Below are 27,941 nucleotides of genomic sequence, written 5' to 3'. Positions count from 1 at the left end.
ATCCTGCTTCAAGGCGACATGCTGATTGGCTGCGCGCTCTCACAGAAAAGTACATTAGTTTGGGAACAATGAAGGCTTACACGGAAAAAAACAGAACACCAATGTCGAAGTGTAATACAAATATCGTAGATTTGTATGTATATTTCTCCTGATAGAGTCACACGAGTCTGTGGACTACCATCACACCTCCACAGATAAATAATGTGATGTTTTATGTAGTTTTTTACGTGTTATGCCAATCAGTGAGCTCATCAGTACATGAGAATTAGTGATGGTCGTGAACGAGTCGGCTCTATGAGTCGGCTCCTTTAAGTGAACGATGGGAGCCGACTCCCGTCTGAGAGCCGATTTAGTTTATTTATTTATTTGTTTTTGTTTGTTTTGGTTTTTCTTGTAAATTAACACAAGACATAATAATAGGATAATCCTTTCTCTACACCAGAGGTTCTCAACCTTTTGCAACCAAAGCCACCCCAAGCCTTTCCTTAGCATGCGCCCCCCCCCCATTTTGGAGGAGACCAATATAATGATTACCTGTTCTTATATATATATATATATATATATATATATATATATATATATATATATATATATATATAAACACACACACACACACACACACACACACACACACTTTTTTGATAGTTAGATAGACTTTTTTTTTTTTTTTGCTTTTGTGTTTTTGTACTTTTTAAAGTACTTTTCATAACTTGGGATTAAAAAAAACAAAAACTTTTATGACTTGTAAAAAAACTATATACCGGACAGGTATGGAACATGAATGATCAAAAATGTTTCTGAACACTATAACTACTTTGAACAAGAGAACTAGGCTGTAATAACGTGTACTATTTTACATGTAAAACATGTTGTATTGCATTCGTCTTGCGTTCTAAAAACATTCGCATATGAATGATGTAATTTAGGAAGAAGGTCTGCGTCTCGTTATCTAATCTCCGGCTCTCAGACACTCACTGAACAGAGCAGACGCAGAGAGAGGTGAGAGCGCAGCGGGAAAGCAAGACCTCACGCTTGCAGGACAGTACTGGCCACATTTGGAAAGTCGCTAAGGTTTGTCCAAAAAGATACTACGCGCTTTTTTTTTTTTTTTAATTTATTTATTTATTTATTTATTTATTTATTTATTTATTTATTTGCAAAAAAAGTCGCTAAAGGGGGCTGAAAAGTCTCTAAGGTGGCAACACTGGTCTGCACTGACAGCTAGATAAAAGACAGGCTAAGCTCCGCCTCTCTCCAGCAAAAAGAAGATACAGAAGGAGTTTTTCAATTTATGCACATCCTATCTGAAAAGCAATAAAATACACCGAGGACCCAAATAATGCAATGTCTGTTAATTCTAAAAAAAAAAAAAATCTCGCCCACCTTCCGATCTCTCCACGCACCCCCAGAGAAACACTGCTCTACACTGCTCAGCCACGTGCACTCCAAATAAAGTACTCCAAATAAAGTAACGGTGAGGGATAAAGTTGTGTTTGTAAATCAGGTGCCAAGCCAAAAGCGGTTGTTTATGAAAATTTGAAAAATTTAAGGGGCAATTTACCTATCATATCAATACGAAAGGGAGACCTCCCACCTTAAAAAAACCCAAAAAACAACAACAACAACAACAAAAAACAAGATTAGGAAGAATATTCCAAAATGAGTCGGGGTTTGTCAGGCACTGTTTTAACCAATTGATCTTGAAAGTATTATTTAAGGAAGCAAAATCTGGAAAGTTTAGACCACCAAATTCATATCTATGCATAACCACAGACTTTTTGACATAGTGCCTCTTATGCTTCCACAGAAAGTCTATAGCATTCTGTAGTGTCTGCACATACAGAATGATCCACGTATAAAGAGAGGGCGGGGTAAGTTGTTCTTGAGCTACTGTCAGCTTTAGCCAGGAGTTCATCCTGGGAAGCAGCTTATACTTCCAGTTAGTACAAAAACTGCTAGTGTTCCATTTGAGACCATACTACCCTTCTAAAAGTCACACAATAGATGGTAGAGCACATACTACATAGTGTACAGTAAGTGTATAGTCCGTCATTTGGGACACAACTGGTCTGTACTCTCTGATGTGTGTTTTCTGAGCAGAAGTAACGCGATGAGTAAATGTACCCCGTGCAGCATGCAGACTAACTAATAGATAATGAGATTCATTGAAAACCATTTTCGTAATCGATTATTATCGATTTGATTGATTAGTTGTTGCAGCTCTAGTTGAATTGTTGTCAAATGAATCATATGAAAGAGTTTCGCGGCTAGTACACTTAGGTTGCTGGCTGAGATTCTACCAGAAATCCATAAGCAGCGTTTGTGCATAGAGTGTATTGAGTGATTCATGATTTTCTCTGGTATGTGACGTTATTGTTAGAGCATTGTAAGACCATCTGTCATTGTGACCTTGACAGAAAAGAAAGGCATCCTGGTTTTAAAATGGCACACGTTCAAGTGCATGGCGCACGCAAGGACATGGTCGGGGCTGGAAGAGATCAGATCAACACAAAGAAGAGATGCATGCCATCCTTCTAGTCTTCAGACCAATTGACCATAGGCCTATATATAGATGTATACTTATATATGGGCAATATGTCTCAAACAGAATCGTAACCAGAAACCTGTCTTGCATGCATGGGCATAAGTTGTCTTAAGAAGTACTGGGGACACAAATAATGAGTGAAAAAAGTGTTTTATGCGTCTATACCATGCTCATCCTTTTAAAACTCTAACGAGTCATAATGTGATTGTGGATGCTTTGGAAGCCTTTCAACCCAAAGGGCGCACACACAGGCTGATTAAACTGGCCACATAAAAATACTTCTATGGTAAATTAACTCACAGGATGTGGTGCAAAGAGCGAGGCTATGCAAAGATAGGTAAAGCCGCAGTTTCAGCCTGTAGAAGTGGCAAAATGAAAACCTCATTTGTGAGATTTCTGTAAAAACTACCATACAAAATAAATAATTAAGACCATATATTTTGATCAGATATGCGGTTTGGACCAAATAGGTTACCTTGCATTTGGCTCCACTGTGATAATCTTAATACACTTATGGGCATTTTCACTATATAACCTACTGCACAGGATACCAACCCTGCTCCTGAGGTAAGCCCTGTACACTTCACCTACTCTAACGCCCACTTCCGCTTAGGGAAGGCCGTTAATTAGATGATTTGGTGAGTCAGGCGTGTATGGAACAGGGAAAACATTAAACTCCAGCATCAGGGAATCTGTGGCCTACTGTAATAGTTACACAGGCAGTACCGCACTGTATTTCAGTATGGTCTTAAGTAGGAATAAAAATACCCACTGCAGCAGCTCTACTGTATGTTCAGTGCATACATTTAACTAAAAAAAATAAAAAATGGGCCAATCTCCAAATGGCAAAATACTATGCTTTGGTCATAACAACAAATCATTGGTCAGGAAATTAGCAAGAAATTAAATAAAGGCACCCCTGAGACCTCCTGTGTCACTATTTACCATTTACCATACTTGTACTGCAGTGAACTGTGGGGGAAAACTAGAAACAGGGAAATCCACTTAAATAGTCTTGTTGTATGCAAAGGTAAAAGAATAATAAAGATAAAAATGTTTGATGTAAAAATTCAATCTAATAATTCTGGGTGTACAAAATTAAAATAAAGTAAAAAAAATAAAAATAAAAAATCTGTCAGCAAGTTTACCCATAAGGCTTAAATATCTAAAGAAATCAAAGGGAAAAGCTATCTCATATTAAGTTACCTTATCTATTTATTTAACCTTTATCTGACCAATGATTTGTTGTTAAGGCCATTGAAAGCTTAATATTTTTTGCCATTTTGGGTGTGGCCCATTTTTTTGCCCAAGAGGGCCATTTCTAGGCATAGGCAAACTAGGTGGTCGCCTAGGGCAGTGGTTTTCAAAGTGGGGGCCGCCAGGGGGCGCCCAGGGGGCCTTAACAATTTGGTGTGCCATCCCTCCCACTAGTATGTTTTCTCTTTCTCACTGTCAGACAACCACACACACACACACACACACACACACACACACACACACACACACACACACACAGTATCAATTCCTAATGTAATGTAAAGATGTAAGATGTAATTATTAATAAATAAAAAAGGGGGGGGGGATATATTCAGAAGTCTGTATTTTTAATGTGTTTTAAAGACATCTTGCAAAAGGGGGGCCTCTGTCAAATTTTAATGCCATTTGGGGGGCCTTGGAAAAGTTTGGGAACTTCTGGCCTAGGGTGCCACCAGCTTGGGGGTGCCAGTGAGTGCCCCAACGCCCCTGCCCCTGTCCAATAGGAATCTCGCCTAGGGTGCCAAAATGTCCAGAAACGGCCCTGACCAGGAGTGTACTTTAAGTTATAAAAATAACATTCCATTAATCAGTCTTGACATTAAAAAGACTGCTTTTCTGCTGTTGTTATAGATTACTGCGGTCTAATCTGGCAGCGCTTTATATGACATGGTGGTTGGGTGTGCCTATAGTCTGTTATGTAAGATTATGAACAGTCAAAATGAACATTTGTCAGAAAAAAAACAAGATTTCTTTCTTTTATTTCCACTTTTGAGATATTTAACTGCACAGCTCAGTCTATTTTATTGTGGGCCCCGTTTATCCAGCAGTATACAGTCTGTATAGTGAACACTTTGTGAGCAGTGGCTTTCTCATATGATTAAGCCACAAACTCGTATATGCAGCTTAATGCGATAAACTCAGCCGTCCCTATTCATAGCCTGTGTGTTCAGAGCCACAAAGCCTTTGGTGAAGACAGCACACAATTCTCAGAAGACGGTCGACGGATAAGCAGGTCGTCAGTTTGCATGAAATGTGGGAACGAGTTCCGTTGTGTTTATACGTGCAGTGTGGTGCAGTTCTCGCGCTCACAGTGGCCGGTAAGTCACACACACTTCTCTGTGTTCGTTAAATCATGCGTTGTAGTGAGCACGGTGCCATTAACCAGAGGATAAAGTTAACTTCATGTGCGTAAAGAATATACAGGAAGGCCTATATTTATTAATCAAATAATAGGCTACTATAAGTTACAGAACAAGTTCCATAACCCTGCTCTGGAGTACCACCTTGTACATTTCACTGTAGAAATACAGTCAATTCAAATTAACAGGCCTTTCTGAGTTGAACATGGTCTGTTAGAGCAGGGAAAACACTAACGTCTACAGGACAGATGTACTCCAGGACCAGGGTTTGTAACCTTGTTACATTATAGGGTTTAATTAAAGACAAGACCTGCAGATTAACTTTAGAGAAAGTATGGTCCAATTGATTTCAGCATAACAGTCAAAGAAAAACAAGAACAAAGTGGAGCAAAATCTTTTGGCACAAGTGATCAGCATTGTTCTTTAAGAAATTTGTGCAAATGTGAATTTTATTTGAAAGGTTTACATACACAGTTCATTGGGCAGATATGTATGGGTCAAAGTTCAAAGTGAGGATTGTGGAGTAGTGAAGAATGGGTGAAATAATTTTACTCACACAATATTGTTATTGTAATAATTAATGCATCATTTTTAAATTCGAGATTCAAGAACTTTAAAGAACTTTATTGTCATATGCATGCACAAGCTTCCTTAATAGTAAAACGAGATTATTAATTTGCACGCTGGCATGAGTGCTGCAGTAGAGAATAATATCAAAAATTATATTAAAGATAAAGTACAAAGTAAATAAAAAAATGTATAAATACAATAAAGAAGTAATTAACAACAGTGTTTGAAATGTAGTGCAGACTGGAACAGGATGAATATGGCGAGAGTGAGTGAGTGAGTGAGTGAGTGAGCGTCCGTCCGTCCGTCCGTCCGGGCAATTTCTATTAATTAGAAGTCATTTCTAGCTCTGGTTTGACCAGTTCTAATGCAGTATTATATCATAAATACACTGTACTGTACTAACTCTTTGAAAGAATACTGGTTTTTAAAAAATGGCAGGTGAGTACAGGTGGAATAATAAGCAAGCACTTAGTATCAGTTAACAGTCTTTGTTGTGTTTTGAACTAACTAGGCTGTTTCTCCTTCAGGCTTTTTCTTGATGCGGAAATGGATTGCTGGTGGCGTGTGCACAAGTCAAACTCACCTCAGTGGAAAAACAGTATTGATTACTGGAGCCAACACCGGCATTGGCAAGGAAACAGCACAGGATATGGCTCGCCGAGGTATGAGACATCATTTAGAATTGATACAGCTGCTCACCATGCAATGTTTTCATGCTCCTTTGTGCTATTAGTAGTGTGTGTATTCAAGGGGCTCGGGTTGTGATGGCCTGTCGGGACCTGAGACGGGCTGACATGGCTGTGCAAGAGATTCGGCGAGCCACAGGAAATGGGAATGTGGTCATCCGACACCTGAATCTAGCCTCTCTTTATTCCATTCATGAGTTTGCCAAAGAATTCTTAGCCACTGAGGAACGTCTGGATATTCTCATCAACAACGCAGGAAAGTCCTGACTGGTCATATTTTTAACTATAGGAAACATGTCATCAGAGATTAAATTGCAAGCTGTGAGGAACACAAGTCAATCTACATTTAAACTATTTTCTACCAAATAACATGCCTTAAAAAGGTAGCAAAGTGCTGCAAAGTTCCAGGTCAGATTTGGGTCCAAAATATTTGTTAGACATAATATTAAGAGGGCAGTGCATTTTTATAAACACAGAATTTAGCTTAGGGTGAAAGGTGGTTGCTGAATTGATCATTTCAATCACAGGTCATTGTGAAAGAGTAGCAGATTAAATTCATTCCATTGCATTGATGAATCTCCCTGCACGGGTGGCATAAGGTTTCTATCTCAAGTCCTTAATTAAGGCAACTAAGGTTTAATTGTTTTACTATAAGGTGTTTAGTATGGGAGGAACTCTGTAAATCTGTAAAGAAGTGTTTTCTGTAACAGGTGTAATGATGTGCCCCAAGTGGATAACAGAGGATGGCTTTGAGACACAACTAGCTGTCAATCACCTGGGCCATTTCTTGCTTACCAATCTTCTGTTGGGAATTCTCAAAAGCTCCGCCCCGAGTCGTGTGGTGAATGTATCCTGTATTGCACATGTTGGCGGTAATCTCTTTTTAATGAAAGCTCAGCGAGATCAAGACTCTTGACAAATCTGTTTCTAGGTCAGATTGTCTTGTTAAAGGGATGATAATGCCACAATTCTCTGACAGTACAGGGAGAATTTACCCTGATGAATAAAATTATTTCATCTTATGTTAATTTTTTTGTGTAGGAAAGATTCATATTGATGATCTGTTTTTTGACAAGAGGCCATACAACTCTCTGGATAGCTATAGACAGAGCAAGCTGGCCAATGTGCTGTTCTCCAAAGAACTTGCTCAGCGGATGAAAGGTAAAATGTAGCTGAGCTAATCATGTGGTCACCACCATCATTTGTGTGTTAATCATAGGTTGTCTATTATTGATCCCAGAAATTCCTTGTAAATGTATTTATTTTATTTTACAAAGGTAGATAATAAGCATTTATGGTTTAAGCTGTAAAGAACTGCAAGTGTAGATAGTACTGTGTCCCTAGTATTGTATGTTTAACACACCTACAGTATCAACATATTTCATTTCTTACACCATCGTGGGTTTCAAAGGTACTGGGATGACTTCCTACAGCTTGCACCCTGGAGTGATCCATACGGAATTGGGCCGCCATGTGAAGTCTCAGTACCCCCTGCTAAGTTCTGTACAGTCACCCGTTTCCTTCCTGCTAACGAAGACGCCCTGGCAGGGAGCACAGACCTCCATCTACTGTGCTGTGACAGAGGGCCTGGAGGACAAGTCTGGATGCTATTTTAGGTAATTATGATAGTATGAAAATGTAAATTTATAATGGTGTGTAATGTAAACATAAGTCTGCTTTTCTGAAGAATTTTTGTTTGTGGATGATTGTTAGCTATTATTGTGGCAACATCAGGAAGCCTTGACCAACGACAACTTCTATTTAACAATTTGTGAAATGATTGAGTCCTGTCTTCTGGCACAGTGGAAAAATGTATAATGTTACGGGCACAAGATGATCAACAAATTATGGATCAATAATTAATATTATCAGTAGATTATCACCTTATCAAAAATTTTATTGTGTTATTTCATTCAGTCGTGCTCCAGCATTTGGCTGTGATGATTTGGAGATGTTTAAATTCCTGCTTAGTCTTCTTGTTTATTTCCCATTTACCCACATGGCCTGGCCTTGTTTACATCTGTTCACTGATTGCCTGACTTTCTGTTTGTCCTTCTCTTTGGGATTTGTCCATCCCCTTGAATGGTTTTAATGAAAGCTCAAACTGCATCTGTGTTCCCCTGCCCACCAAAAGTGACAGAAGACTTTACCACTAACATGGATGCAACAGGTTTCAGAGTGCTCTGTCGAGCCCTCATCCCTTGAGGGTATATAGTGGGTCAACAACAACAGCAAATCTACGTCCTTCATGCCATGCTAGGGGACCTCACTCCAGGTCCTGCTATCATAACACCAGTCACTCACAACTGATTACTTATTCTTCAACCCGACAACTATGATTAAAATCTGTCTAAATTGTAAAGTCTTCTGGTACAGTACTCATTGTACTTTTCATCACAAGACATTAAGTCCGATAAGAACAAAGTAGCACAGCTCAGAAGCAGGACCAGAACCAAGGCTCTTGACAATTAACTAATCTTCTCCTCAAATCCCTAAAAATTCATGGTCATAACAGGAAATTACCACGTGATCTCCACAATGGAACAGAACCTACAATCGTGTGAAAAAATAAGTATACCCAATGGAAATTTTGGCTTTTTTGACATATTTGACAAGCAAACATTTGATCCTCTTTGAAACAGTGACAATTAATGAAGGTAATGCACCATCAAATGACACATAAAATTGACATTTTGTAGGACTTTTCACAATTTAAACTAACAGAAAACAGATCAGTCACATGGAAAAAGTAAGTACACCCCTGCATTTATCACACCTTAGAATTAATTAGAATAGGTATTCAAGATTGGGTGCCAGTATTTAAAACCTGCTAATTTATACCAATCACATTCGGTATGAGTGCAGGTGGAACCTGTTTTATTTATACCCACCTCATATCTAGTGTCTGGTGTTCCCTTTGTTATTGAGGTCTGTGGTGTCATCATGCCAAGATCTAAAGAGTTCTGTAAGGCCTTCAGGAAAAAAATGTTGTGGATGCCTATGAGTCTGGCAAGGGATTTCAAAAGATTTCACATGACTGCCAATTTGTCCAGGACTGGCCATCCCAGCAAATTCAGTCCAAGAGCAGACCTCCTCATGCAAAAAGAATCTCTAAGAACCAAAATTTAATTACAAGATCTACTAGTGAGTCTTGAAACTGTTGGTCTACAATCAGAAAGAGACACAAATGCACAAATTTGACCTACATGGGAGGCATGTCACGAAAAAGCCTTTGCTGACTAAAAAGAACAAGCAAAGACTACAGTTTGCTAATGAGCATATAGGCAGAGACCAGGCCTTTTGGAATAACATGCTCTAGACAGATGAATCAAAGATAGAGCTGTTTGGCCACTGTAAGAACAGACATGTTTGGCACAGACCAAAGACAGCTTTTCAGGAGAAGCAACTCATACCAACTGTGAAGCACAGTGGTGGAAATGTTATGGTTTGGGTTTGCTTCGCTGGCTCAAGGTCTTGTCAGCTTGCATTAATTTATTCAACTATGAATTCTGCATCATATCAAAGAGTGCTTGAAGGTAATGTGAGGCCATCTGGACTTCATCTGTTAGTTTTGCAAAGAGCCGAGTTAAAATGAACTTATCCTGGATAATAGAACAATAAAATGAACTGAAATGCAATGATTGAGGCATGCAGAACATTTTGGCTAGAGGAATGTTATGGAAGGTCTGGATAATTAAAATTATTCAATTGTTTAGTGTTTATGTGGGTTCGTGTTTGCTTTACAGTGACTGTGCTGAGAAGGAGCCTGCTCCAGAAGCTAAAGATGATGAGGTGGCGCAGAGACTCTGGGACGAAAGTGCTCGACTGGTGGGCTTGACTACAGTGCAGTAGTCTCATCTACACCTTCTTCCAATTCTGCAAAGATCCACTCTAGTGAACTAAATAGGCAATCTGATTGCATTTGGGCAGTGCAGGGGATCCAGGAGAAACTAAAAGAGCAGCAAATCATCTTTTTTACCCCTGCTGTGTGTAACTCTGCTGGTGATGGCTGCAGACCAAATACTCGCCACTTGTGTAGCAGAACAGAAAATAGAAGAATTCACTCTACTGGAGTCACCAAGCAACCAGAGAGATTTGCATTCAAAGTTTATTTGATTACACTTGATTATTCATTCAGAATATCTGGGAACAAAGTTGTATTTCTGGTCCAGCTTCATTTTTACGTAATGCTCTTAATAAGGGAATTCAGTTGATTAAGGTTTTTATTGTGAAATTCAAAGCCTGTGTTTAATGTAATGTATGTTTATCTACATGATTTAAAGCCTTCATTTGAAAATAAGCACAAAATTTAATATCACTCTAATGTCAGTGATAGTCTATTAAAACATGGTTCTTAATGTGTATGCTGTATACATAAATTATGATGTACAGTATATAGAGCATAGACATGTACATGGTATAAGACATGTATAATATGTATATATGCTTTATATCTGGTAATTTTAGGAAGAGTGTTTGGCTCTGTACACCAGCAAAAAACATAATTTTGGTTTCACCGAAAGTATCCATAAAATTGTTCATACTGACAATTTTGAGAACACTGTACATTGTTTATGTTATGTAGGCTCTTTTTAAAAAAAAAATTAAAACTGCCATTGCATCACCTTGTGCAGTGTCTTGTGTGCTGGCCTTGCAGAATTTCAGTGACATGTTCAGTGGGAGATTTTTTTTTAATTTACTGCAGCGTGAATCACTTCTGACCCCTAGATGGAAGCAAAGTAAGGGAAAAACTACCAGACAAAAGACTTTGGATCAAGTTTTGGTCCAGTCTAAATCTGTATTTAGTACAAATTTTGTTAGGCCTATAGATTTTTATTTTATGACTTCTATATTATCTAGTCAGTACTAAAACATTTTAAATTTCCAAACATTAGTTTTGTAGCACAAAATTAAATGCAACAGAAAAAGTTTGCATGCCAGTAAAGAATAAAGCAGCATAATATGTAAGAGATACTTCTAAGATAAAAAAAAAAACTTAATGAAGGCTGCTGGGTTTTGCTGAAAAAATACGAAGCAAGTGCAACAGTCAAAGTTTCCAGAAGAACTGTGGGTGCAGGTTTTCATTCCAATGTTCCAATCATTTTTCCCTCCGCTCTGCTTAAAGCCCCAGTTCCAGCTGAAGAAAAACAGACCTAAAGCATGATGTTGTCGCCTCCATGCTTCACCATGGGGATGGTGATCTTTTGGTGATATGCTGTGTTTTTTGTGCTAAACTTATAGATTTTTATATTATGGTCAAAAAGTTCAAAAAGTCTCAAAAAGTTTTTTTTTGCAAACTTTAGCTGGGCTTAGATTTTTATTATTATTATTTTTTTGTTAAAAACAGCTTCCGTCTTGCCACCCTACCCTGTAGCCCAGAAATGAAGAATTCTGGAGCTTGTTGTCACATGTAAGGAGCAACCAGTACTTGCCAGAAATTACTGCGATGTTGCTGTAGGCCTCTTGGCAACCTCTCTCTCAATTTTATATTGACAATAAAGATTATTGTGTTTACAGTGTTCCATGGTATATCCAATGCCTTGGATTTTTTTTGTAGCTCTCTCCTAATTTTTTCAACAATGAGATCCCATACCTGCCATGTAAACTTTTTGCGGCCCATTGCTTTTACAATTGGATGTTACCAAGAAGGTGTCAGGAAAATACTATAGGAATAGCTCTACTTTATCTGGGGTTACTCAGTGACTTTAATTCATGGCAGGTGTATACTAATTATTATTTAATATGAGTTTTAATGTGATTGGTTGATTCTGAACACTGCCACATTCCCAATTATAAAAGGGTGTGCACACTAATATAAGCTGGGTACTGGATATTTTTTCTTTTTCTTTTTTTTCCTTAAAACATTTCTAGATGTTTGCCACTTGATATTTACATGTTGCATTTTCACAATAAAGGTGAAAAATGTTCTGACATGGTTTAACTTAGTTGATTTAGTAGATTTTTTTTTAACATCACAAATACATGCCATTTTAACAGGGGTGTGCAGACCTTTTATGTCCACTGTATATACAATGGAGCATCTAAACCCAAGTCCTGTCCCTGGCCTTGTTACAGGATGTGGTGTCCACAGGGAAGTTTTAAAATTCTGATAAAGAATGCCTATTAACAGAAGATTTGTAAGTGGTTTCTACTTCACTGTGTAAACAATTAACATTGTCTTTAGGGTTCCTCTAATGGAACAATTCACTGATAATAGATACAGGAACAGTCCAGAAAATATTATTGTGGGTTGGTCCATGTGGTTATCGTACAAAAATTAAATTTGTAATGCTATTACCCACAAATAAAGCAATAACTGAAATGGGACCAGGAGAGATTTCTTTTTACTAACACTGCACAATACACAGAGATTCACATTATTTATTCGTTAGTTGAGAATAGCCTATCCACTTCCTGGCATGTTGCTTTTTGGAAGGTGGGACCACAACTGAATACCTGAAGAAAACCCATGTAAACCCAGAGAGAATATGCAAAACCCCACACAGACAGTAACCTGAGCTCAGAATTGATCCCACACATCCATTTAGGTCCTAAGTGTGAGAGGAATTATAGAAAAATAAGAGAGAAAAATATAGAATGCTTTAAAACTACATTAGCAGTTCAGTTAGTGAAAGGCTTCAATATAAAGATGAATTTATACCACTTTTACTGCACTTAGCATCATGCAGGTGCCAAGCTTTCATGGTCTGCCACAACACAGACAAGTAATACTTTTGATATTTATTTATTAGGGGTGTGCTATAATACAAACTCAGTTTGATACTACATAAGTTCTATAAGATTGTACTTTATGTTTAATCTAGCGCTTCTTACTTCTTACAGACTATATCATGTCTGGTTTCAGGAAGGATCATACCCAATCAATGAGCTGTCTGTATAGACTGTTCCACTAGGGACTCTTGCTCTCTGTCTTTATGCACACTGGACTTTTTTGACTAGAGCTCTGTGGTTTCTTGTCTGTAGGATACTTATCCACCAATTCCAAAGAATTCCAAAGAGAGAAAGGCATATCAGAGTTATAGATTATAGGAATATACAGCGGACTAGGAATATACTACTGGAACTTCAAATGGGATAAGGTTCAATATTCAGATGAAACCAAAATAAAACTTTTTGGCAATAAACACCAGAGGTGGTTTCGGTGCACACAGTGACGTAGCCATATGGAAAATTACTGCATGTCCATAGTTAAATATAGTGGTGGCTCTTTAATGTTTTGTGGCTGTTTTTCTGCCAGAGGACCTGGACATTTTGTTAGGATACATGGCATCATGGACTCTGTCAAATATCAACAGATATTAAATTAAAACCTGACTGCCTCTGCCAGAAAGCTTAAAATGAGCCGTGGTTGGATCTTTCAGCAGGTCAATGATCCAAAACACATACATCAAAATCAACACAAAAATGGTTTATCATGGTCCAGCCATGGTCATCCCAGTCCAGTGACTTGAAACCCATAGAAAACCTGTGGGTGAACTGAAGAGGACACCAGAGTGGACCTCAAAATTTGAAAGATCTAGAGAGATTCTGTATGGAGGAATGATCTCACATCCCTTACCATGTATTCTCCAACCTCATCAGGAATTATAGGAGAAGACTCAGAGCTGTTATCTTGGCAAAGTGATGTAGTACAAAGTATTGACTGAAAGGGTGCCAATAATTGTTGCATACCTATATTTAACAAGATTGCTCTTGGATAAACCTGTGTTGCATTTGTTATGACAATTGCAAACACGGCAAAAAACAAAACAAAAATATGACAGCAGAGTATTTTTGTGAAATTTTTAAACAAAATATCAAAAGGTTAAACAATAAAGGCATTTTTTTCACAGCCTTCTTTGCTCATATTTACCAAGGGTGCCAATATTAGTGGAGGGCACTGTATATGAATTGCACGTTAGCATAATCTCAGTTACAATAAACATGATTAATCTAGGTATTTTTAAAAATCTAGCAGTGAAATAAACGTTCACTGTTCATTCTGTGGCACCTCTTTTTAAATTAAACAATTGAGTATCGAGAATATTTGTTCTTAATTTAAGAGTTAAAAGTAAAACAGTGCATATTGAAATGTTATAGAAAATATTTAAAATTTAAAATGTAAAAATGTTGGATGTACAGGGTGTACCAAAAGTCTCCATACATAGGGAAAATTAACTATTTTTAACAAAATGTCTTCCAAAGTTTTTCATACTTAGTTTATACATACATATAGCATATGTATGTAGCATATAAGCAGAACATATTGAAATCATTCTCATAGCTGGATCAGGAAACTGTTGCAAGGTTGCGATGGACATGCAATGACATGCATAACACTAGATGTCTTAATATGAGTTCATCATGAGTGGGAGAGACAACTCCATGTGTGTAATCCATTCAATCATGTAGATGAAAGCTTCTAAACAAAGTTACATTTTGCTAAAAAGTCTTAATTTGCCCGAGACTTTTGGGACACACTGTAGTAGAATTGTAAAACACATAATTGATTTTATTTATTTTTTTATAAATTAGTCCATAGAGGGTTAAATAACTTGTTCAATATGCTGTTTGTCCATTTGTAACGCTTGCTTTTCTGTGTAACTGCAGTATCATACTGGTGCTATTATCAGCTGTACAGTGCAGAGTGGCTTAGGTTTGAGTCTTTCTTGTGAGAATTTGATGAGCAGGCTTAAAAGCTAAGAAGCAAAAAAAAAAAAAAAAAATCCCTCCCATTCAGCGATCAGGCAGCAGTAGTAACACACCAATCTCTCTCTCTCTCTCACACGTGCGCTTTCTCTCACTTCGGTCTGGACCATACTGTGTTTTGAAGCGGTTTAGAACACTGTGCAACAGGGGATGGTCTGCTACTTGTTATGAAATTTTTTTTTGTTTTTTTTTGCCCAGCTCCTGTGTGTGGCTGGTTGATGACCGAGTGATGTTGTTTCCACTTGCAGATAATGGCCCCAATGGTGCTTACTGGAGGATTCAGAAGTTTTTAAATATGCCTGTATCCGATTCCATCAATATGTTTTGCAACAATAAGGTTCTGAAGGTCTTGGGAGAGCTCTTTGCTTTTACCCATCATGAGATGTTCTTCTTTTTCACCTGGTTACATATCTCTGTGTGTGTGTGTGTGTGTGTGTGTGTGTGTGTGTATATATATATATATATATATATATATATATATATATATATATATATATATATATATATATACACACACACTCACACATATATATGTATATATATATATATGTATACATTTATACACATTTTCCTCACACTATGTGGTGTAGAGTAATCTCAAATACACTCAAATATGTGCTTTCACATATGTGCAGAAAATGTCAGTGGGAGGAAATTTGAACTTTTTGATCATTTGATTTAATCACACATTAAAGTCATTCTGTTGTTTTATTTACATTACTCTAATTACATTTTGGCACACAGTTTTTGACAGATATTTTTACTCAAGTATTCCATACACATTATATATACATCGATCTATATACTGATATATACCAAACAGCCATTAAAACCACCTGCCAAATATTGTGTACAGTAGGTTCCCAAAACAGCTCTGACCCGTCAATGCAAGACGTCTGAAGGTGTGCTGTGGTATCTGGCACCAAGACATTGGCAGCAGATCCTTTAAGTGCTTTAAGTTGTGACGTGGGGCCTCTATGGATCAGACTTGTTTGTCCAGCATATCCCACAGATGCTTGATCGGATTGAGATCTGGGGAATTTAGAGGCCAATTTCAACACCTCTGCCGGCATGCCTTCTTACCATAGTACATCTTGGTGCCAACTCTTCCCCAGGTAATCGACACACACATCATCCACATGATGTAAAAGAAAACGTGATTTATCAGACCAGACCACCTTCTTCCAGCACTCCATGGTCCAGTTCTGATGCTCACATGACCGTTGTAGGCACTTGCACCCCATCAATTTACCAATTACTTACCTTAACAAAAATAAGTTTGAATCACATTGCATTACTTTGCATTTGCATAAGTTTTCAGAAAAAAAGTCTAAAGCTAATACTTAATAGTAATTATTACTATTATTACATAAACACAGTTATTATTATTCTCATTTAATCACAGAGGTTTTAATAGTGTTGACAATTAATACATTTATTGTATTTCTATTTAATTTCTAATGAAAAATTCCTAAGGATTAAGGTGCAATTTGTAATTGATTTTTATTGGAAGTGCTACTTCTTTCTCCTTTTCTTATTCTTCTTGTTGGGTGGAGGCAAACACTGAAAGAGGAAAAGTAGGTATGCACTGATTATTATATTGATATATCATGATAATTGGCAAACCTTTTCACAGTTGATGATATTATCACAATATTGTACTCTCATTGTTAGTGTCTAACTAGTCTAAATAATTATTATGGCATTAAAAAAATATTGACATTCCTCATGTGTTCCATTGAGCAGCGAGACACATTCTGTCCCCCAGGAAGACATTGTAAGCTCTTTATTTTGGACACTTGTGATGGAGTGTAACCAACCAATCCCCATCAGACAGAGTGTGTAATATTCTGAATGAACAGATAATAGGTGCACTATTCTGAGTGGAGACTACAGGTGTGCATCAGGATTGGGATTGCTCAGGATGCAACAAAGGGTCATGTGAGTTGGAGGAATTTACTTTCATATTGGTGCGTGAGAAGTATGTATAATTATTGCAGACTATATCAGCGTAACACCTGTGTAAGTATTATGGTGTATCAAGTACTCACCACGTGCTGACCAGCTTCCCTCACCCGAAGCAATGCTCAACCTACACAAACACACACAAACACATATAGCATTTATATGATGGTAAATTAGAGTGTTTCATGTAGGTGATATGCATATGATTATTGAATAAGCAAGTGATATCCATGTGATATATAAGTGATACAATGTGAATATCTGTGTGTGTGTGTTAGGGCTGCACGATTATGACCAAAATGATAATCCCAATTATTTTGATCAATATTGAGATCTCGATTATTTATCACGATTATTCATTCATTTTTAGGGACAACGTATTTTTATTGCACTTTCACATTTAAATAAACAGACCGCTGCTTTCACCTCCATGTTTTGCTACATTCCTGCTAATGTACAAATCTTTGCATCAAATTAGACTGATCCTTAAAGTGCATCATCTCGTAGAAGCAAAATATGAATAAAATTGTACCCAAAATATTGGATAAGTAAAAATGCCATCAACCAAATGAAAATATGTGATCAAATATAATAATATGAAACCAAATGAAAACAATTCAGGCGTATGCAGAAAAGGCAGTAACAGTGTTTACAGGAGGAGAGACGAAAGACAATTTCTTTTAGGAGCACTTGTGAACCTAATTACAAAAATTTAGGAGCACAGTTGAAGTTTTTTTATTTTATTATTATTATTATTTTTAGAGATGGTAACATTAATGTGCCACAATATAACACACAAGTAGGCATGAGAAAACTTGAGCTGGTCAATTATGACAGAATTTAGGAACATAGTGTGAGCCATGACACATTAATTTACCTTCTGATAAACTAAACGTAATATTTTCAGTTAATTTTACAGACTGTATGCAAAAAAACAACTGTTAACCTGTTTACCTTGTAAACAAATACAATAACCATCAATGTTCAGTTTTTGAAGTCTGCTCCACTTAAATATATTTAAAGCTACACTATTAGACATTTTCCACTGTCATGGTTCTGGGCTGGAGTCAGTTCTCGAACCGCTCTGTGTATATTGTGTATATATCTGAATAGTCTCATATGGGATGTGATTGGGTGAGTTCATTTACCCATCAGATGCAAAGCGCTTTAGTTTAATGGTGTTCATTACTGATGCTCCGATCAGGATTTTACGACTGAAACTGATCCAGATACCAATCTTTTTTTTGTTTAAACTTTAATCAGGAGGTCATAAACAGTTAAATGTAAGCTTTCTGCTCATGGTCACTGTTAATTGAGTTAAAATTAATTGATAAATGGTTAATTGATAAATAAACAAGCATAAAATATTTATTTTTAAACATCTCAAACATTAAAGAGTCCTAATTAAAAGTAGACTAACACAAGCATGATCCATATTAGGAAAAAAAGGCTAATCGCTTTCTAAGGAAATAGCTAAGCTTAATGTCAAATTGATATCAAATGCAGCCCATAGTAATTAAACATTATTTAATTTCTCATTTTATTTATATTTTATGAAGTTATTATAATATCTATTTTTTTAATCTATATTTGTGGATGCATTTTGGACTCCCTGTAGTTTTTATTCTGATTGTATTATACAACTCCGAACAGGTCACTCGCATCGGTGTGAATAAATATTTATTCACAGTCGCAAAGTACTGTTCAGTCCCAAACACGACTGAAATGCTCACACTGTAGAACCCTGAGTTTATCTGCAAAGTTTTTTCCTGTTTGACGTGATGAGGTTTAATGTCCCCAACAACCTCTGTAGTGCCATTTAGCATCATGATTTCCCCTCGCGCAAGCGCTGGAGCTCGCAGCGAAACTGGCTGCTCTATGTGATTGGCTATAAGTGTAGGAAGCGCTTGATTTGATCTGCAGCGGAGTTTTCTATGAGTGGATGACGAACTTTAAACGTCAATATCACAGTCGATCATGTTCATTTAATTGTGGGCAGTCAAAATCGTAATCGCGATCTATATTCGATTAATTGTGTAGCCCTAGTGTGTGTGTGTGTGTGTATATGTGTGGGCTTCGCTGGTACCTGTGTATCCTGGGACTGCTGTGTGTCTTGTGTGTCCTTGGTCACCTGCTCATCTATCATAGGTGCTGGAGTTGCTGCAGCTGGTACCGCTTTTATACTCGCTGTCGGTATTGGTTTCCAACCTGCAGCTGGTACTGCAGCCGGTACTGCTTTTAAACTCGCAGTCGGTATCGTAGGTAGTACAGCTTTAGCTGCAGTGGGAACTGCAACCGAAACTACAGTTGGAACAGCGTCCGTGACTGTAGTTTGGTTTTTAGCTATCACCTGATTGGCCTGCGCATGTGTTACTGCAGGTGCAATCACTTCCGGCTTGTTGTGGAAACCTACATATAGAAAATACGATGAGATGATGTCATCCAAAGAGTGTCAATCTAACACAGTCACAGGCTGCATCCTTAACCACATTCAATTGTGCTAAGTAGTAGGTCAAAATCATACATTTGTGGTGAAAGCTACTTATTAACTAGCTGGCTAGAATTTAATAACTGCTACAAAACTGCATTTCATTATTCTAAATAATATAGCACCAGAGCACAGAAGCAGGATACTGTTTTTAACACAGCCACAGGAAATGGTCAGGTATCTAAGTAGCAGGCTAACACTAACTCCTAAAAGGAATCTGTTTTGACACATTTTTTGTATACTAGCAGTTTGGGTTGTAGCCAGAGGCAGATTTCAGTAATAGGCTGCTAAACCCTAATCTAGCAAGCTAACACACCCATTAGTAGGGTAGGATGTGGTTTGTGAAGCGGCTGTGGACAGTTTGGAGCATACACTGTGTAACATAAGCAACAATGATGTACAAACAGACAGATGTGACTCACTCTGCACCTGGACGTCCTGCGTAGCCCTGTGTGTACTTGGATGAGGCTCGACTTGATGGACGCTTGTGCTATTATCAGTGGAGTTCTGAGCCTGTAACATACATTTACGCATTTATTTCACCTTCTTTCAGTTAGCTCCTCTATCGAGCTAGCAATAAACTTTTGTGGTAACTTTAGCTAGCTGGAGTAGCTTAAGAAACGAATATTGGGTCTGTAGTTAGAAGCTGATGATACTGAAACTATAGCCTTTATAATAATTTTAGTTTGTACCTGAGGAATAGGATCCATGATTTTGTCACAGAGGGGTGCAGGTTGATGGTGGTTTACTACAGCCTTTTGGGCAGCCTGTGTCCCCTGACTGGAGAGAGAAGCCTGTCTCTCCTCTTTGCGCTGAATCAGACGGATGCGCAGTGCCCTTCTGTCCAGCATCCTTCCCTGCATCTCGTTCATGGCCTTTGTGGCTTCCTCTGGAGAGGAGAAGCGCACAAACCCAAACCCTCCAGAGCAGGCATTGGAACTCATCACCTGTAGAAGACAGTGAGGAGACTCATTAGGATAAACTGCTAATGTGGCTAGTCATGAGGAAAAACTGTGGACACAGGTTAGTAGGAAATGAAAACATTTTAGAAAACATTTATTTAATTGTCAGTGACCTTTGCGTGGATTATGGTTCCAAAAGGTGAGAACTCTTTATGTAGACGCTCGTCATCCACAGAGACATCAAGATTCCTCAGACACAGGTTCACACACTACAGAACAGAGGGCAAAGTCAACATCTACTCTGTGTGTGTGTGTGTGTGTGTGTGTGTGTGTGTGTGTGTGTGTGTGTGTGTGTGTGTACCTGCTCAAACTTGTGTTGAGGTTTAGGATGTCTCTCTTCCTTCTTCTGCTCTTGGCGCTCCTTGCGGGACTTGAAGTGTGTGATAAACCTATAACACAATCGAGACGCTGCTGTTAGAACCTTTATCAGAACACAAATGTTAGAGACTTTATACCTAATTTAGTGACCTTTAAACCTGTCAGTCCCAATAAAGGTGGTGCAGTCTTTTTTCTATTAAATTCCAACTCTTTGAACAATGCTGAATCACACTACATCTCACTGTAACAGCACTATATTATTATTATTATTATTATTATTATTATTATTATTATTATTATTATTATTATTATTAAAACATTTTAATGAGATATTTGTTGGATTTAATTTATATTTAGCACATATTCCTATATTAAGGTATAGCAAATTATAACTATATAACCATATAATGTTTTCAGCAAGCATTAAATACATTTAGTTATACACATATCAAAAACAAATTCAAAAGAAATTTAATCGGGTGTGTACGTTGTAGTGATTTCCACATGACTTACACGTAGTGGTCATTAAAGAGCATGCCATTCAGCCTCTTGATGGCAGCCTCGGCAGCCTCGGCACTCTCAAAGTGCACATATCCGAATCCCTTGGACCCATTTTCATCGCACACCACCTTCAGGAGAGGCACATCCATCAACACACAGAACTTATGTCAAAGAGACCTAATTGAAGACTTTAGTTTTAGGAAGTTATTAACAGCCACATAGCCCAGAGTTCAAACCTTGCATGAGAGGATGTTTCCAAAGGTGGAGAAGGTGTCGTAAAGAGCCATGCTGTCAATGGACTTCTCCAGGCCCTTGATGAAGATATTTCCCTCATTGCTCTTTCTGATGGATGAGTCACTCTGGGACCACATGATGCGCATGGGCTGACCCAAAAGTATGTCAAAATTGAGCAGCTCCAAAGCACGCTCAGCTGAATGAACAATGTGAATTACAGCTTATTAACATCAAAGTCACAGAGGTCTATAACAAGAGTGCAGTATACACCATACACTTCAGTATTCCCTACACTTGACATTATTTTACTAACAAATCTAAAAATAAAATAAAATAATGAAGTACACTTGCTGGTTATATATCAATTATAAACTTGTATTATTGTTCTTTATTCACTTTTCCATAAAAAGTGTTCATGACACTGCACATTGGACTAAGTATTCACATCAGCTTACAGCTTCACTTCTCTTATAATTTCTTTTTAACTAGAGGACACAACATAGTAGTATTATATTAGTTACCTAAGAAATGTTGAAATGTACTTAACTGCACATTAATTTCACTTAAAGCTGGCCCCGTTTTGCAAAGAAATGTGGAAACTGAATTCAACTAAATTAGGACAGCTATTTTAAGGTTTGAAAATTGTCATGACTAATATATTCCTCATATCTATGATGCATATAAAAATAAGATTTGCTTTTACTTCAAATCAGGTACATATGTTTATTTTTAAATCATTTTTAGCTTAATGAAAATACTGAAGATTTTCTAAACCCTGTTATTGCTGGTATAGCTGTAAGAAATTACAGAATTTTACTAGGCCAACGTCTTTATACTGTATGTAGTCATTTTTACTTAGTGTCAGATGGTCAGACAACAAAACAATATATGAAGTAGTGTAGGGAATACTTTTACGGTGTGTTAGAGATGTTTGTATTACCATCGGCCCTATGCTGAAAGTTGATAAAAGCATATTGGAGTGATGTGCCGATGTTCAAGCAGAGATTACGAACTCGCCCGAAAGAGCTGAATTTCTCCAGGAGCATGGACTCGGTCACGTCAGGGTGAAGATCGCCAACATAGAGTGTAGCCATTTGGAAATTAGCACTGATCACGTAGAAACTAAAACAAAATTCCACTTTTAATGACATACAAAAGCAATAAACCCCACTGAAGTGAAGACTGAATATTACGTCCAACACGAGTAGCCTACTTTCTTTCCAAAAGAGTTGATCAAGGTTTCTTCAGATGGTTAACACTTCTTGTATTAACCCATAATCATGTTATAAAAAGCTACTTAAACCTACTATTTTGACCTGACAAATTTAAGTAAAATGTAAACTAACAATTACTTTCACCCCTGTAAATCATAAATCATAGAAAATCATGTAAATCATGTAAATCATAGGCCTACAGCACTTAAGCTTAGCAGTATAATAATAAATTTATCATTTAACAATGAGCAGTCTCATTATTCGTTTGTGTAATAGGCTAGCAGTTTAAAAATTAAATCATTAAATTAGAAATCAACAAAATGTTGTAAGGATACTTACCACCGAACCACCAATCCACTGAAATGTTGATCGCTGCACAAATGAGTTTGTTTCAGAATGTTCAGATTAGAAGCAGTTGGTTCTGTTACCATAGAGATTGTGATGTCATGGTTGAGATTCCATTACTGTCACCGCATTCTGGAATTTGTGTTCCACATTTGCATTGTTGAAGGTAAACAGCTAGGTACAGTCCCAAGTAACTTAGTAAATTCAACAAAATCAACAATTTGCACAGATAGGAGGTATAATTACTTACGGATTTCAGCTTGTTCCTTGCCTTACCTTGCCTTGGAGAACTGCTTTTTCTTAGCGTGTTCAATACTTTCCTGTGTCAATTCACTTTATTACACATAACTTTATTTATGCGCTTTAATGTTGTGAATTCTTTATATTTGCGGATTTCTTGAGTTAATACTGATGTCTGGTGAAAATTTCATGTGAATAACCTCATAGGAAATATATTTACTGAAAAAAATGTTGACGTGTTCAGTACTTATTTCCCCCACAATAATGCAAGTGATATTGCATGCATTCTGCATGTGTATTGTCATATCACATCAAACCAGTGACTACAATTCCCATCCTGCACTGCGGCCTACAAACATGACAGTCATGGACTGCAATTCCCAGAATACATCTGCATTCTAATCACACACTCCTGCATCCAATTTACACTCACAATCACACCATACATATAAGAGACTGTTCAAACACTTAGTCTTTGCGATGTATTATGCTCAGTTGCTTAGTTGTTGTTGTTGTTATTCCAAGCCTTATATCGTGTTTGCTTTTCTGGTTCTTGACTTTGTTTACTCTGTTGACCCCGATTCTCTGCCTTGCCTAGTTTAGTCTGTTTGCCTGATCTCTTGACCCTTGTCTGCCTATGTACATTGATTTCTGCCTGATCCTTTGGACTTCTTGTTGTTAGATTAAACTGCCAGACCTGCACTTGCTTCTGTCTCAGGCTCCATTACGAGACATGTATTGTTTAAAATATAAATGGATCATAATTCATTTATATACAAACTTAAATATTCGCTAATAGCTCTGAGAAATTAGCATCTACAATTGTTCATTTTAATATTTACAGAAATCCTTGTTGCATGCTTCATGAGAGATTCAGGCGTGTGTGTTTAACCAATTTACTCTTATGTGAATACTGCTTATAACCCCTGAAACAGTGCTTATAAAATTAGTGGCACAATCTACTTTTTTTGTGATACTGAAATACTGATACTGAAACCATCTGATATTGTTTTCTTTAAATACTACTATGCATTAAAATAATCCTATATCAATCATGCTTTCTCTGATATCTAATTCACCATTTTTGTGTATCACCAGATACTGATGCTGGGTATTGGATTGGTCATCTCTAATATAGAAGTACTCACCAGTAGTGACAACTCAGTCGCTTATGGAGAACTGGCTCATGGGATCATCCTGGATCATGTTCTTTAATCCATTGGGAGCATTTGTGGAGAATTGAGCTTGGAAAAGAACCCAGAATACATCCAGAATATGGAAACTATTTATGTCTAAATTTAGTTATAATAAAAATAAAAATAATAAATAATTATAAAATTATGTCTAACAGAGAATTTGGTTTAGCTTAATTTCCCTCTATTTGAGTCAGAACAGCAATGATTGGTGATTGTTCATTATTAGAAATGGGCCACTCCCTTTGGCCCAGAAAATACATACATACAGTACCGCCATGTGAAAAAACAAGTACACCACATAGAAATTGTTGACGTTTTTGACATGTTTGAACAAGCAAGGAAAACTAACTTTTTTCATAATTTATTCAACAGAAATATCAGTAGATGTGATATTCTTCTGTGGAAAAAGTATGTACGCCCTTGGCCTCAGAAGCTAGTACTACCCTTAGTAGAAGGCATTTTGCATAATTGCATAAAATTCCACCTTCCAGCTTGCTGGAATTTTTGACTACTCTTCCATGCAATAGTCTTTCAGTTGCAAGATGTTTCAGGGCTTTCTTGCATGTACTGCCTGTTTCAAATCCCCATCCCCCCCACCACCCCCTCAACATTTCAATGGGATTCAAATCCGGGCTTTGACTAAGCCATTCATAACCCTCCATTTCTCTCTTTTTGAGCCATTCCTTGGTGGATTTCCTAGTGTGCTTAGGATCATTATGCTGTGGAATGATCCACTTTCGGTTAAATTTCAACTTTCGGACAGATGGCCTCACATTATATTCAAGCACTGTTTGATATGCTGCAGAATTCATAGTTGAATCAATGAATGCAAGCTATCCAGTCCCTGAGGCAGTGAAGCAACCCCAAACCATAACATTTCCACCACCGTGCTTCACAGTTGGCATGAGGTGTTTCTCTTGAAAAGCTGTCTTTGGTCTATGCCAAACATGTCTGCTGTTTCTGTGGCCAAACAACTCTATCTTTGATTCATCTGTCCATAGCACAGTATAACAAACGGCCTGGTCTTTGCCTATATGGTCATTGGCAAACTGTAGTCTTACTCTAATGTTCTTTTTAGACAGCAAACACTTTTTCATACACGTCAAATTTGTGCAATCTCTTTCTGATTGTAGAAGCATGCACTTTGACACAAACAGTTGTAAGACTTACTAGCAGATCCTGTGATAAAATTTGGGGTTCTTGGAGACTTGCAGACATTAGATGGTCTGCTCTTGGGCTGAATTTGCTGGGACAGCCAGTCCTGGACAAATTGGCAGTCGTTTGAAATCTGTGCCACTTGTAGATGATTTTCCTAACGGTGGAATGATGTATTTCAAATAATTTGGAGATCTTTTTAAATCCTTGCCAGACTCATAGGCATCCACAACCTTTTTTCCGAAGGCCTTACTCTTTAGATCTTGGCAGAATGACACCACACATCTCAGTAGCAAAGGGAACCCCAGACACTAGATATGAGAGGTTTAAATAAGACAGGTTCCACCTGCACTCCCTAAGCAGGTTTTAATCGTTGGCACCCAATCGTGAACACCTGATTCTAATTTTATGGATTTGAAGGTAAATGTAGGGGTGTACTTACTTTTTCCATGTGACTGATCTTTTTTTTTTTGTTACTTTAAATTGTGAAAATTACTGGAAAATGTTAATTTTTTATGTGTCATTTGATAGAGTGTATTAACTTTATTAATAGGCATTGTTTCAAAGAGGATGAAATGTTTGCTTGTCCAAATATGTCAAAAAAGCCAACAATTTCCATGGGGTGTACTTATTTTTTCAAATGACTGTTCAGTAGAAATTACATTTCCAAATCAAATAGAACATATAATTCTTCTGATGTAATGCAAACAAGCTATAATCTTTGACCTGACATCTGACTGCAATGCTTGTTAAGGATAGGATGGTCTGAAAATGCTGTCCACCAGCATTTCCATCTAATTAAGCAGAGTTGGAGAAAATTTGCACATCTGAGACAACTTAAATCTGTAATTGCTGCAAAATGAAAGTCACTCTGAGACGGTGAATACATATTTAAGCAGTTTTTAGATTAAATAAAAAATTATTTTCAAGGACATATAAACAGTTTATTTTATTTTATTTCTGTAGACAGTCACCATTCTGATAGGCTTAAATTTGATGCTGTAATACAGCAAAAAGAGAAATAATCATTGGAGGCTGAATACTTTCTGGAGGAACTGTATAGTCATTCAGACAACAAAAGCAAAATGGACTAGATGTGCCCATTTGCTCATTGATGGACAATTTTAATAAACCAGCTTGGACTTTTTTTGTTGGTGTTCTCAAGTTTACGCAGTAAATTATGAAAACATTGTTTAAACTAGTAAAGATGCCTGAATTTAAGAGCTATAAATGAGCAAATTGTCCGTAACTTGATAGAATCAAACACTGTTCATCTTTCTAACTCCAAATGAGGTTTATAATATTCAGAGTGGCTATATTTTAGTCCACAGCTGCTTTGCAGAGATTGAGTGAGATAATGGGAGCTGAAGCTCATGCTCACTGAAGGAGTATAGGCAGATCATGGCTGGGGTGTAATTAACATTGAGGCTGTATGGCAGCTTACAGTTGGTGGGGTGCAGTAATCACTGCTCTGTATTGCACTACTGGATGCTACATGTAGGCACACTCTAATCAGTGCTACTCACAGAATCAGTGGGATTGTACAGAGACAGCCTACGCTTTGAGACCCATACAACCAGTTCATCAAATAAACTACTTGCTGTGAGAGAGCTGTGAAGACAAATCACGGTTTCTCATCTTTCCATTTTGACCACATATCAAACATAACCCTAAGAAATTCTGTCAAATATGATTTTCAATAAAACATTTGTCTGGTATGGATTTTCTCAGTGAACTCAAAGTCAGTAGTAGTTTATTCTAAAAACTTTTTGAAACTACTTTCATGCTCTGTGAGAGTTCTTCTATTCATTTTCACTATAAAATATTTGGATTGTGGGTGGTATGTTGGTGCATTGGGTAGTGTTGCCATCTCACTGCTCCAGGTCCCCAGTTTGAACATGAGCTTGGGTTACTGTGCAGAGTTTCGCATGTTCTCTCTGTGTTCGTGTGAGTTTCCTCTGGGCTCTGGAAAAAATGTTGGTAGGTGGATTGGCTACACTTAGTTGTGAATGAGTGTGTGTGTGTGTGTGTGTGTGTGTGTGTGTGTGTGTGTGCATGGTGACTGGTAATAGACTGGTGTCCCATCCAGGATGTGTTCCAGTCTCACACCCAGTGTTGGATCAACCATCATCTCGTGATGACTGAATATTTCTGTTGGCTATTTATTTCTAGTGTGCAATTTTCCCTTGTCATATTTAAATGTGTGGGGGCACTGTGGTATAGGGGTTAGCACATTTGCCTCACACTTCCGGGGTTGGGGGTTAGAATCCTACCATTACCCTGTGTGCAGAGAGCTCAGAGCTTGCATGTTCTCCTCTTGTTTCAGGGGTTTCCTCCGGGTACTCGGGTTTCCTCCTCCAGTCTAAAGACATGCATTGTAGGCTGATTGGCATTTCCTAATTGTCCATAGTGTGTAA

At 37.5% G+C, this 27,941-nt stretch overlaps 2 protein-coding genes across 2 annotated transcripts; one reads left to right on the top strand and one right to left on the bottom strand.

Moving 5' to 3' along the window:
* The first annotated feature begins 3,994 nt into the window (after positions 1–3,994).
* Positions 3,995–11,504, top strand: si:dkey-23o4.6 (retinol dehydrogenase 13). The gene is made up of 7 exons (XM_047157894.2): positions 3,995–4,899; positions 6,039–6,173; positions 6,262–6,450; positions 6,905–7,069; positions 7,239–7,358; positions 7,609–7,813; positions 9,944–11,504. The coding sequence occupies exons 1-7, from the start codon at positions 4,833–4,835 to the stop codon at positions 10,047–10,049; spliced, it is 987 nt and encodes a 328-aa protein (XP_047013850.1). The 5' UTR covers positions 3,995–4,832; the 3' UTR covers positions 10,050–11,504.
* A 4,113-nt stretch (positions 11,505–15,617) lies between these two features.
* On the bottom strand, positions 15,618–23,043 carry LOC108263188 (polyadenylate-binding protein 1). Its single transcript, XM_017463747.3, has 11 exons — positions 22,928–23,043; positions 22,315–22,496; positions 21,377–21,570; positions 21,153–21,268; positions 20,623–20,710; positions 20,435–20,530; positions 20,052–20,306; positions 19,782–19,872; positions 18,958–19,280; positions 16,958–16,998; positions 15,618–16,469 (listed from the first exon to the last, which is right to left on the bottom strand). Exons 1-10 carry the CDS (start codon positions 23,017–23,019, stop codon positions 16,978–16,980), a joined length of 1,458 nt encoding a protein of 485 aa, XP_017319236.1. The 5' UTR covers positions 23,020–23,043; the 3' UTR covers positions 15,618–16,469; positions 16,958–16,977.
* Between the last annotated feature and the right edge of the window lie 4,898 nt (positions 23,044–27,941).

The sequence above is a fragment of the Ictalurus punctatus genome, chromosome 1 (assembly GCF_001660625.3).
Source record: "Ictalurus punctatus breed USDA103 chromosome 1, Coco_2.0, whole genome shotgun sequence".
NCBI lineage: Eukaryota > Metazoa > Chordata > Actinopteri > Siluriformes > Ictaluridae > Ictalurus > Ictalurus punctatus.
The sequence above is the reverse complement of the archived record's forward strand: the minus strand, read 5'-3'. Positions and strand labels throughout refer to the sequence as shown.